Source organism: Ursus arctos, unplaced genomic scaffold (assembly GCF_023065955.2).
Source record: "Ursus arctos isolate Adak ecotype North America unplaced genomic scaffold, UrsArc2.0 scaffold_30, whole genome shotgun sequence".
In the NCBI taxonomy this organism is placed as follows: domain Eukaryota; kingdom Metazoa; phylum Chordata; class Mammalia; order Carnivora; family Ursidae; genus Ursus; species Ursus arctos.
Genome location: NW_026622986.1, coordinates 17,950,526 through 17,964,037, shown reverse-complemented (window position 1 = coordinate 17,964,037; position 13,512 = coordinate 17,950,526). Strand labels below are relative to the sequence as shown.

The 13,512-nt window shown below is 43.9% G+C and overlaps 1 protein-coding gene across 2 annotated transcripts in view; it reads right to left on the bottom strand.

The window, feature by feature from the left end:
• NEBL (nebulette) overlaps nt 1–13,512 on the bottom strand; it is a 336,480-nt gene that overhangs the window by 214,199 nt on the left and 108,769 nt on the right. For both annotated transcript variants that reach the window (XM_057304699.1, XM_026478969.4), the window contains exon 3: nt 4,353–4,437. In XM_057304699.1, the coding sequence (XP_057160682.1) occupies nt 4,353–4,437 (85 nt within the window). The remainder of the gene's footprint in view (nt 1–4,352; nt 4,438–13,512) is intronic.

Here is a 13,512-nt window from a genome sequence, read left to right as displayed (position 1 = left end):
TAAGCCAATCACATAAACAACGAAATGCAGCTCCCGTTTCGTCCTCACCAGGAGCAGTATTTCGCAGAACTCTGCCCTACAGAGGGCCAGGGTTTCCGAAGACAGTCACCCCCCGGCCCTGGGAGTAAGGAGACGGACGAGAAGCAGGTGGACGATGGGGACAGAACAGGGATCTGGCCGCTGCCCCTGGTGTCAGCCACAACGGCCCCACTTGGTTCTCTTTCTACGGGGCCTTCCCCTCATCATGCCGCTGAAGAACCTTTTCCACCGCTTTAAGAAGTCTGCCGACCCCGACCCAGACACTCAAAACAGCTGTGCCTTTCCTTCCAGAAAGAGTATGCTACACAGCCTGAAAAAGGAAATGTTTGCGACAGCATACTATTAAAATAACACATCAAGAAAATATTTCTCCTGAGGGGCTTTCACGTGGCTCAAGTGTTTCAACTTTAGAGATTCCCCCCTTACAAAGAGTCCCAATTCCCGTTTAGTTTCTAAGGCAGGGCTTTGGAACTCTGGGCTCACTTTCCTACAGAAAGAGGGTATTATGCCAGTCCCCAGGCTTGCAGCGATGACAGCCTGAGGCCCCACAGGTGAAACCGAGTGTTACTAATACCACTAAGAGTAGAGTTTTACTTTTGCTCCCTGTAGACAGTGGCTACTGTGGGCCAGTGGGGGCGCCGACCACTATTTACACTATGTCTTTGAAGCAGTCCATCCTGTGATATGGGATGAAGAGAGAGTTAGTGACAATGGAAGTGCTTCCCCCTCTTCCCACCCACCCCCCACTCACCCAGCTCAACTGCCCAGTGCCAGGGCAGCCCCTGTCCCACCGCAGCTGGGAGCTGGCCAAGCGGGCATGCACCTGTTTGTCTGTAGGCAGGAGAATGCCTGGAAACCACTGCCTACCACCAGCTCAAAAAAACTAACTCATGGTTTGCTTGTTTATTTTCTAATATTTCTCACCATTTTATTATGACAATCTGGCACCTATTACAAATCCCAAAAAAAGCTTGAGAGGGTTTAACACTTTGGGGGGGGAAATGCTGGCAGTGTTTACAACCCTCTCAAAAATAGAGGGAGAAAAAGATAAAGGAAGAAAAAAGAGAACATAACAATGCGTATCTATAAATAACTTTTTAGGTTGAACAAAACTTAGTTTTTGTTTTTCCCTCATTTTGGCTCCTTTGATAAGCTAACGAACAGAAAGAAAAGAACTAGTTTTAACCAAACAACACTAAAAGAGGATTTCAGAATCTCCAAACTTATGAGCAGATTTGACTCATTTAGTACTGCAAATAATTACAAACAAGTAAATAAAATGTTAATAGTCAATTTTCCACCAAAACTTTTGGGCTGTTCAGATTTCTTGATGTCAAAACACTCTGCCACAGTACCGAGTTATTTAAAACACTAAAATTGAATCAGTTGCCATTAATGAATGTCACCATTTGGGTAGATACTTTTCTGTGCCTTTGCAAAAGCAGAAATGCTCTTATAGAAGTGTTTTCATCTGTCACTCAGAAAAATACCACTGCTGAGAATGAGGAGGAAGAAGGGGAGAAGGACTTCTTCCTATGAGGGACTTTGTACTTTATGCAAAATCCTACCTTTGCATACGCTGTCCTATAACCTTGCACTATAACTATTTGCTTATGGATCTCCTTTTCTGGGTGCCTTTTGAATAAGGGGACCAGGGCCATGGTTAAGAGTGTGGGTAATGGGGGTTCAAAGATGTGGATTCTATTCCAAGTTCAACTCCTTAATAAGTTTGCAAGGACAAGTTATCTAAAGTCTCTAAAGGTGGAGTGCTTCATCTAAATAGGGATAACAGGGGCCCTTGGATGGCTCAGTTGGTTAAGCATCTGCCTTCTGCTCAGGCCGTGACCTCAGGGTCATGGGATCAAGCCTGTGCTGGGCTTCCTGCTCAGTGGGGTGTCTGCTTCTCCCTCTCTTCCCCTACTCGTGCTCTCTCCCTCTCTCGCTCTCAAATAAATAAAATCTTTTAAAAATAAAATAAACAGGGATAGTAATCATAAATATGTGTCTCACAGGGCTGTTTGAGACTAAATGGAACAATACATGTAAAATTCTGTGCGCAGAATATAGCAAGATTGATGATGATGATGACGCCTTGATATCCGAAGTGCCCTGCACAGTCTGTTGCAATAGTACATAGTCAATATGTGTTTCTTGAATTGAGCTGAATTTCCCATCCTATCTGTTGAAGAAGTCCTACATTTCTTTCTAGAGATGACACTGGAACAAAATCTAAAGGAGATTCCGATGCCTTCACCTGACCCCCGCTTGGAGACCCCACAGCGCTTTGCGCCGTCCTGCATCAGCTCTGTCCCACCAGCCTATCAGAACCTTCTGAAGCTTGCACTTTGCTCCGTGACAGAGAATAAAATCAGCCTTCGTCAAACAGTGAGTTCCTTTTCTCTTTGTATTTCCAAGAGGCAGGCACGCAGGAGGAAAACACTAAAGGCTTCTTCCTGGGCCCAGCTCAAGGCACCTGTCACCACTAATTGAACCGAAAGGGAGCGGTAATGCCTTCCAAGGAAGGAGACAAGTGTTTAAATCCAATCCTTTCTCAACCTTCAAGGCTCCACTCAAATCCACCTCTAGCAGGAACCACCAACCAGTCCAACCCACACTCATCCCTTCCTTCTGGAATCCTTACTGTACATTAAAGATAGCCTTCCGGGGGTGTGGGGGAAAGTAAGGTTATGTTAGTCCTGTTTCCTTACAAACCCTGTGAGCTCAGTGAAGGGAAGATTAACTAATTATGAATTCTTTTGCACAGAACAAGGACATGTAATAGGCAGGAAACAAATATTTGATTGCTTGATTTAGTTCTGTTTTCCAATGTGCTCGAAGTACTTCTCCAGAATTATCTAATTAATCCTAACTTGATGAGAAGAAAGGCATATTGGATCTGCACAGACTGGAGCCAAGTCCTGGCACCCTCCGCGGTGTGAATGAGCAGGGGTGTTCTTGCCGACTCTGCAACACTGCCTTTCTTTGGCCAGCACTCAATTTTTTGAACTAATGGCTTAGCACACAAGAATTAGCATTTTACAAAACCAAAAACTAACTGCCAACCAAGTCTTCATGGTGTTGTTAACCGACAGCAAACTCTACTTTGAGTTCTACTTCCTTCAACTAAATGGATTGGGAAGTGGTCCCAAGACCCCCAGAAAGAGGGTGGAGGGAACCACAATGTCCCCTGTGAACACATAAGCTTGCACAGAAATAATTAGATCCGCTACCACTGAGAGCTAACGGCTGTCATTTACAATAGCCACAACTGGCATTTTCGAAGCCTATTAGCCAGGTTCCTCTTTCCTTCGCAGATTCTGTAATTCTCCTTTTTTCATAGCAAGGATTTTCAGGGACCCTAATAAAAGTAAGAAGCCTTCATAGTCATATAACCTGTTAACTTTCAAAATGCTTTCACACCTCACCACCTATCTGATACCGAAGCCAGCCAGGACAGGTAGACCAGATAAGATAGACAGTCTCACTTCCCAGGAGCACAGAGAATCAGAGTGGCTGGCCCCAGGTCCCAACCCATGAGCAGCAGAAGGGGGACTACAACTCAGTCTTCCCCCCCCCCACCCCGACTTTGGTGGGGTTTTACTACACGGTTGACCAAAGGGCTGCAATGTAGTCGTTTCACCGTCTTCCCACAGTGTGGCAGGCAAGATAACTTCTCTGAAAGAGAGCGCCCTGTGTCTCCTAAGAGATGGGGTGTCCCTGCAGAAAATACTGCCATTTAAATCCCTAGTCTTCACCAGTGTGTTTCACCATATTGAAGGCAAGTTCGCATCCAAAATGGTTGAGTGGGAGCCAATTGTGGTGTTCTAATCTTTGTTCATGCTGTCAGTGTGACATATGAAAGAAATATGAATAAAGTGACAGGATGAAAACAAAGCTCATGGCTGGTGTGAGATACACAGACAGGGTGTTAGCCCCACACGCACTGCAACTGGGTCAAGTTAACACCTCTTCTTCCCCCTACATATGCGGTGTGGAAAAGCTATTTATAAAATGTTTTTAAATATTTAGGACCAAATAAATCAATATTGTTGGGAAACACTGACTCTGACCAGAACTCATTTAGTTGCCCTAGTCCCATGTGAATAACAGAACCGGGAATGTCAGGATGATCCGAGACCAGGAATAAAACAGATGTGCCGCAATCTCCCCAGCAACGCCCTCCCGCGGCTGCCTTCAGCCTCCGCACCGGCCGGTCACCGGGCAGACACAGAGCAAGGACGAAACCTCAGAAGACTGGCCTCCTGACGACTAGTTAGTACCGGTGTAACAAAAATAGGCTTTCGAGAAGTTACCTGACTCTGCAATTCACTTTGCTGTTTCAGGCGAAGGTTTTCGGGTGTATCTGCCACCGTGGTGAAGGACTGCTTTGGGTAGTGTCTGTGGAGAAATGTTTTAAAAGAACATAATTAAAATATTATGTTGTGAAGCGATGCTTTAGCACAAATTGCTTTATCCTTCCCTCCCATCACACTGGAAAGAGGTGGCTAGGGCCATCTCTGGATCGTTATTCTGGGTCCCCTCCCCCCTTTATTCTCATGACCCTCTATCACCAGTTACCCCACTATCTCCCAAAATTTCAACTTTGGCTTCTCTATTCACTGCTTCCTGTCAGCATCCAAGCATCCTCAAGGCTCTCCTAACTTTCTGCTTCTCCCTCCAACCGCACACTATTCTAGCCTGTGGAGCTAGACTCTCTTCTCTCCTTCAAACAGGCCTAAAGTCACTGCCCCTGCTCATCGCCTCTCCAGCTCCCTTCTCAACACCATGAATTCTGGCTTCTAGCTCCTGCTTCCAGAAGTGCCTCTAGAGTGTCGAAGCTGTAATGACTTCCTGTGGACACATGCAACAGACATCCTTTTGTCTTCCTCTGATGGACCGCTGCTCCATCTGGAAACGTTCTCTGTCTCAGTCTGTGTCGCCACACGCTCCCAGCCTGGCTTCTCCCCTTCTGGCTGTCCCTTCTCTGTCTCCTGTGGATTCCTCTCTGTCTGCCCACCCTCCTTTGGGGTTCTAACATGGGCTTCTTCTCTTCTCAGTCTACATCAGGGTGATCACCTGGTTCATTGATCCTCAGAGCTGTGGGTAATCTCTGCATATATGCTGATTACTCCCAAATCCAGCCCAGCATGTTCTTCTGGACCTCAGAGCCACTAGTATTTCCAGTATGTTCCACCCCAACCACAAACTCAACCAGGCTGAAACTCCACTGCCAATATCCCACCCCACCCCCAAGACAAGTTCCTCCCTCTTATTCACTCTTGCATTTACTAGTGCCCAGTTGCCCAAGACAGAAACCAGGGGATGATAATCTTGCCTCCTCGCACATTCAATCAACCAATCGCCAAGTCTATTATTTTATCTCCTAAACACACCTCGGATATATTTACATTTCCATCTCCACTGCATTTTTCATGACAGGTCACATTGTCCTTTCAAGTAACTACAACGCTTGCCAGTTTTGCCCTTCCAAGTCAAATTGCCAGAGCAAGCATTTTAAAATGCCGATCTGATTACATTACTCCTCTGAGTACAACTGGTCAATGTCTTCGCGGTGATCTGAAAGTAAAGTCCAGCCTCCTATCTTCCAAGACCCCACAATCACCCTCTATAGTCGTCCTGCTCATGCCGTGCTCCACCCATGGAGCTCACCCTTGTCTTTCCCACCTCTTCCCCCACACGCTGCTCTCCTGGCCCAGAACACTCATCCCTCCTCACACCCCACTCCTCTGGCTAACTCCTCTTCATCGCTTAGGTCTTGCCTTAGACGTCACTTTCTCCAGGAAGCCCTCTTGGCCTCCCCAGTGTGCCCTGAAATGTACTTTCTTTCCCGTGGTAATTCTTATATTCATCTGCATGCTCCTATTGACACGTCCCTGTCTCACAGTACAAGGATAGTTCTGTGTCAGCAAGAACGGGCTGTCTTGTCTCTCGTCAGAGCACATTCAGCACCTACCAGAGTCTGGCTCATCATGTGACTTCCATAATATGTGTAAATGTTGTGGAAAGAAGAAAAGAAGGAAGAAAGGTAGGAGAGAGAGGGAGATAAGAATGAGCCATATGACCACAGCACAGTCAAGCCACAGTGAAGCTTTCCCATGTTGTGTGATGCAGGTAAACACGCAGGTCCACCTAGGGATGAAGTGAGGGCGTCTGCTCCATCTGTGTAGGGAAGGGTACAAACACTGGTTCATGGCTGCCTCCTCCCCACACTCGGCTGGCACAGAAAATCTATCTCTACCTGCTGTGACTCTATCATCACCCTCAGAGTTGTCCCTTAAAGAGCCCCCTACCTCCCTGGCCCCTCTCGTTGGTGATGTCTACCCTGTGCCTCTTCCTGTGGTTTCTCAAAAGTCCTATCCACCTCACTCTCCTTGTAGAGGCTTCTTTCTAGCATCCTGTTCCTGGCTTCCCAGGAGAAGCCTGACGGAGTCATCTCTTGTCAGCAGCGCAAATAAACTCTGTACGTCCTACCAACAGTTACCTTAGCACTTCTGGAATCAGGATTAAAAATATTTTGTAGCCCTGTGGAGTCAGACTCACCATAGGAAATGTACATCATGGCCTCATTTTCCCAGCATTCCTCAGGATTTAAACGTCCCATGTAAGTAAAGACTCCATTTAACTGAAGTTAAAACCCCACGACTGTTGGATGTATTTGAACTATTTTAATTAACATCCTTCGGAAGCCTTAACGTAATTTTCCTGCCTTCCTAGAGCACCTACAAACCTAATTTAAATTTTGTCATCATACCTTAGGGTCAGTTTCAGAGATATTAACAGATCGCAATGCAAAGCAGTAGTGCTTTCAAAGTCTACCAAGGTTGGGACTGCCTAGATCACAGGAAATCATGGTGCATGCATGACTTCCAGGGTGTCGCAAGAGCCCTTCTCCCACAGCACTTGGCCTCGCACAGTCTTCGCCCCTTCTGGTTTCCACCTTCTAATCCAGATTCAGAAACTAGACAGTCAAGTTTGTTTAAAATGTTGGTCGAAACTGCAGTGCTGATTCAAGGGAGGAGGCCATAGCCTGCAAGGTTGCTCCCTCCCCGCATCCTGGAGCCACAGCCCGGTGGCAGCCACACCTTTTGGGGGCTACCTCTGAACTCTGCTCTACCCAGGGAAGCCGGACAGACAACTTCGGAGTGTTCTGGAATATTGGCACCGTCAGTCTTAACCAGCTGAATTTCACTGGCCTTCCGAAGGTAGAAACTATGCACTGCTATACTTTAAAGCTAAAATAAGAATGGGACACGTGGGTGTTTTTTTGAAATACATTTTGGGGAATAAAGTTTCATGGAGATTTTCAGGGGTTCCGCAATGTTTAATTCAAAAATGTTATGAATCTATTTTAATTCCTTTGAGAGCTGTAGTTAAAATCTATTCTCAAATGCGTTACAGGAAGGTTAGCCCATGGAGACCCTGCTGTATGTACTGCAGGCTAACTCCATTTGGGGGGCAGACATGGGGGGAATAACCTGCTCCAGCCTATTTCTGGTTAATTAAAAGGTAAACAGAATTTTTTAAGTAAACGTAATTTTAAAACTAAGCAGAATTGTAAATTAAACAGCATCCTGAGATGGCAAAGGGAACCGTGGGTGGGGTGGGTACAATTTATAACAGCTTCTCCACGGGCATGTGAATTTCCCCCATGCCAGGCAAAACTCATTCCTATTTGGAAACTGACGAAACTTGGCTTGCCACCCATACCTCCTATTCTGAAGCATCATTTCCTGAAAATAATCTAGTCATTCTCATCATCTGATTTGACAATAAGAAGAGGTGGCAGATCTGAACTTCTAAAGTACAGGCGTATAAATAAAACACCACTTTTGTAAGTCTGATTCTGGTGCACCGTACTGAGTTCTCTGTGGTCAAGGGCTACACTGGAAGACAAACAAACAAATTGAAAAGCTGCTTCTGTTTTGGTTTATTTTAGAAGACATACTCTGCTGAGCTGGTGGCCAAAGCGGCAAACCTAACACGCTATGCAATTACACGGAGAACTATAAACAGATGGAAATACTTTGCATTTTTTTCCAATCCTAAAATGCAATGGTTCTGTAATGGTGGGTTCACTTGTCTATCCCGTAACTTTGTCTAAAAATGCATAACAGGGGGCGCCTGGGTAGTTCAGTCGGTTAAGTGTCCAACTCTTGATTTCGGCTCAGGTCATGATCTCAGGGTTGTGAGGTCGAGCTTAAGATTTTCTCTCTCCCTTTCCCTCTTCCTCTGCCCCTCCCCCACCCCCTCTCTAAAATAAATAAATAAATACAAATTTTTAAAAAATTAAAAAAGGTGCATAACAGGAAGAAATTATCTAAAATTCTGACCTAGGAGGAAAAGTTCAATTTAATATTAATAATCAAAATCATAAATGCTGGGAGAAAGAAGGAGTTTATATCTGCCACTACTAGGGATCATGAGTAATATAATGGATTTCTCAACACCCTGTTTATGTAGTAACATCCGTCTACACTAATCCAACAGTATTCTGCTCTGAAGTCATAGTCTCAACTCTTCCCCTCCCACTACCACACCTACAGAAGAAGAAAAAAGAAAACCAGATGCAGAAATAAACTGAGAGCCCAGTTGTCCCTCATGAGATCATAGGTACAGAAAAGCAAAGCATTTGCAAATTAACTGATGGTACCATACAGTCAATCCTAGCTCTTTCCAAATACTGTATTTAAAGGGTGGTAGAAAGTCTTTGGAAAATAAATGTCTTGAACAGAAATCTTAATGAAGGTAGATTTCTTCACCAGGAGATATATTTTCTCCTTGTCCATATTAGGGATCAGAATTTAAGACAGAAGGCATTAAACCACAAGAAATGGATGTTCAAAGAGAACCAGGAAAAAAGTAAAAAAAAAAAAAAAATACGAAAGAAGAGGTGGATGAATTGGTACATTAATACATTTCCTGGAAATACGGCATATCATACACTGGGAGCTGGTGGAAAGATCTGGAGAATACTGTGGAATGTTTAAACATCATAAATAGAAGTCTCTTAGCTGAAGTACACAAGAATTGGATGAAGTGTATGTACCAAACTAGGCTGCCAGCTGCAACAAACCCAGATTTCCGTGAAATGCTATAATCAAAATAAAAAGAGAAAGAATCAAGATAATAACAGAAGACAACATCTGAAACAGCAGAGTTAGGTTACAGAAAGAAGACTTCCAATTTTTTTTATCTCTGTGAGATTTAGCTGATTCGAATAGAGGAAAAGTGATATGCAAACCACTGAGCTGGTCTGAGTGAGAAAAGCAGTGTAAGCAAATTGCAACCTCCATGGACATAGTTATAAGAAAGAACACGCTGGAGAATGTGAGCATCCAGATCTCACTTTTTATCCAGAGCCTAGCGGCCATGGGAGCACTGAAGCCAAATTTCCCAGGTTTGGACCTGGATCTTCCACCTACTAGCTGTGTGCCTTTGGGCAGATTTCTTAACCTCTCTGGCCTCATCTGCAAAATCAACATAATGGTAGTACCCCTTTGGCTTATTCCAAAATTAACACCTGTAAAGCATTTCAAACAATGGTTGGCTCACAGTAAGCATTTAATAAAATGTCTATTACTAATAACAATAATAGTAGTAGTACTTTCTCTTTGCACTGCAAACTGACTTAACGTCAGTGCCTCCTTACCATCATCTATATAAGGAGGATAAAAGACTCCTGGCTCTCTCATGAGGTTGATGCCAGAACCACGTAAAAGACCCTTATAAATGGAAAAGTACTGTAAATGTGAGATATTAGTAAGCCACTTAGACGTATGAAGATAAGGTCTTTATGAATTTATTTATTGTAAATAATGCGTTAGCACAGTGGTCCTTGCCCAGGACATCTGGTAACAGGCAAGGTCTGGAGACATTTTTGATCACTTGTGGTTTAGGGCAGGTGGCAGGGTGGCGGGTACTCTTGGCAGCTAGTGGCCAGAGGTGAGAGATGCTACCCAAATATCCCACAATGCACGGAACAGCCCCGCACCCACCCCGAGAGAGACTTACCCTGTCTAAAACCACCAACACTGCTAAGGTTGAAAAACCCTAACTAATAGACATAAATCTCTAACATTACAGAAGTCTACTAGTATTAAAACTGCCAGCTCTTTCTAACCAATCTCCAATCTCTGTTTTCATTCTCATCTGCCTGGCAAAATCAAACAAACCCCACCCCAGCTCCCCCGAATTCTTTGCCACACTGCTGGTCAATTACTTCTTTCTGAGCCTTCTCCCCCGTGAGCACTTAATTCTTCCCTCTGTAGCTTTTTGTTTACTTGACCATGTTAAACTAGAAAATGTGAGAGCAGAACTCAGGTGTCAGAAGAATTTGTTATTACATCATCATTTCCTTTCGGGCCCTGTGCAGAAGAGAGTTAACCTAGCAGGCCTGAGCGCTGTATTTGACAGGCCAGCTTACAAGGTGACCCTTGCCTGGTTTCTAAGAACTTGGACTTGGGGGGGGGGGTCCCACCACAGTTAACTGATGAAACTGTGCTCAAGTTATTTGTACAAACAATAGGGTTTATGCTGGGAGTCTGGAATTTGGGTACCTACCAAGCAAATGTGGCTCTGTGAACAGCCCCCAGTGAAAACCCTGCGAACTGAGTCTCTAACGAGCTTGCTTGGTTGGCAACATTTGACACATGTTGTCACAACTCGCTGCTGGGGGAATTAAGTGCATCCCGTGTGACTCTTCTGGGAGGGGACCCTGGAAGCTTGTGCCTGCTGTCCTCTGGACCTGGCACCATGCGCCTTTTCCCTTTGCTTTATGTATTTTCACTGTAATAAATCACAGCCATGAATACAACTCTATGTTGGGTCCTAAGAGACCTTCTAGAGAATCATCAAACCCGGGGGTCTTGGGGATTGCCAACATAGGACCCTTTGTTCCTAACAGCACATCATTCACGAAAGAAAAAGTATATCAACATTTTTAATATACTATCTACTTCAAGAAAAGGCAATTTCAACTCTTAAGAACATTTATTTTTTTTTTAAAGATTTTATTTATTTATTCGACAGAGATAGAGACAGCCAGCGAGAGAGGGAACACAAGCAGGGGGAGTGGGAGAGGAAGAAGCAGGCTCATAGCGGAGGAGCCTGATGTGGGGCTTGATCCCACAACGCCAGGATCACGCCCTGAGCCGAAGGCAGACGCCCAACCGTTGTGCCACCCAGGCACCCCAACTCTTAAGAACATTTAAAAGGTAAAAGTTCTGACCTCAGATGATTAAACTGGCGTTTCAGCCTTGCCTTTCTGAATTAGGTCAGGGCCCAATGACTTTGCTTTTGGACCATCTTTTCATGCTCTGACTTTAACCAAAGAAGTAATTTTATCCAAGGGCCAGGATCATAACTGTATTGGATGGTGGGGAAATGATAGAAGGTTTCAATGTAATTTTGAGTATTTCTCCCAGATCTGAACAATGCCATTGTTTCACATCATTCAAAATTATCTTTAAAGAATAGGAAAAAAAAATTCAAAAATAAATCTGAAAGAGATTACCAGCAGCAGATCATCTATGAATTTACTTATAAAGGATGCACTTCAGCAAGAGAGAAAATAACTCCAGAATAAGCTAAAATGCAAAAAGGAATGGTAAGCTAATCAAATGGTAAGTACCCATGCACGTGCATGCGCACACACACACACACACACACACACACACACGCACACGTGTGAAACGATAACAGTGTCATCTGAGGGGGTTTTTTTTAAAGGAAAAGCTAACATACTGTATAATCAGATTGAGAAGGTAGTATTCTAAGGTCCTGCTATTCTTCATGAAGAAGGTAAGGCTCTTACTGGATTTTAGACTGTGTTTCATCAAATGTGATAATATTTTAAGGGTAACCATAAAGAATGGAAACTAGTACATGCAGTCAAGTCCTATAGAAAGGGAAAATCAAATTTTTACAAAATACCAAAATGCTAACTCAGTAAGATAAAAAAGAAAGAGGACAGAAAGAAAAAGAAGCACAGAATAAACAAGAAAAAATAGAAATTTAACCACTGGGAGAAATAATTCAATAATCACAAAAATATAAATCGGTGAAAACTGACAGCTAAAACACCAATAGAGTCATATTTTTTTTAGTATATGTGCTGCCGAAGCGAGCACAGAGTCATATTTTTTAACTGTACTATAAAATAACTATATTTGGGTGAGACAGAATACACTTTAAAAATAAAGGCATTGGGGCGCCTGGATGACTCCGTCTGTTGGGCTTCCGGCTCTTGATTTCGGCTCAGGCCATGATCTCAGGTCATGAGATCAAGCCCCACACCAGGCTCCACACTCAGTGCAGAGTCTGCTTGGGATCCTCTCTCTCTCCCCCAGCCCCCACTCTTGAGCTCGCTCTCTCTCTCTCTGTTTCTCAAATAAATAAAATAAATCTTTTTTAAAAATTATAAAATAAAGACATTATTAAGAATAGAAACACGACACAGTGATAAAGTTTCAATGCACCAAAAAAAATAAGTATCATCTTAAATATAAATGTACCTGATATTAGTCTCAACCAATTGTTTAAAATATGGGTGTGCATATGTCTATTTAGACAGAAGGGGGAGGGGACATACACGTATATGCATACAAAATTGATAGGGGAAAAACTGACATATTCACCAACATGGTGAGAGATTTCAACACGCCTCTCCCAATTATTTCTAATCAGTAAATTATCAAATATATGAAATATGGAATTCGTGACAATAATATTGGTAATGTCTTGGGGCACCTGGTGGCTCAGTCGGTTAAGCCTCCAACTCTTGATTTTGACTCAGGTCATGATCTCATGGTCTTGGGATCAAGCTCCACGTCAGGCTCCATGCTCAGCAGGGAGTCTGCTTGAAATTCTGTCTCCTCTCCCTCCCTGTTTGTCCCTCCCCCTCCACCACCCCTCATCACCCCACCCCCACATCCACACATGTGCTGTCTCTGTGCCTCTAAAGTAAATAAATAAATCTTTAAAAAATATGTTGGTAATGTCTCCATACAAGGGTCGTATTCAACCCACTCAGCAACCAGTACATCATAGACAGTCACTAATCAAAAGGTCTCAGAGCCTGCTCGACCATGAGTTACCGGCAGGACTCACCAATATATACTGATGACCGCCAGCCTGCCTCCAAGCCCTCCCACGTGCAGGAAAAGCAGGATGCCAACCTGTGCCATCTGGAATGAACAGAATAATCAAAGGAAAGGAAAACTCTCTGTTGGGATACTGACTCTTTAAACATGGACTCCTACTCCTTCTGAAAGAGCTTCCCTGAGGATGCTTGCATTTGAGCCCAGATGCAATGAGAAAAGGTAACAGCTTGAAACTGGGAGCAGAGAGGCAAGATGAAGAGGGAGAGAGGGAGAAAAAGAGAGAAAGACTGTAACTCCAACTGGGATCAACCATCACAGGCTAAACAAGAGAAACAACTGCGAACCACCTTCA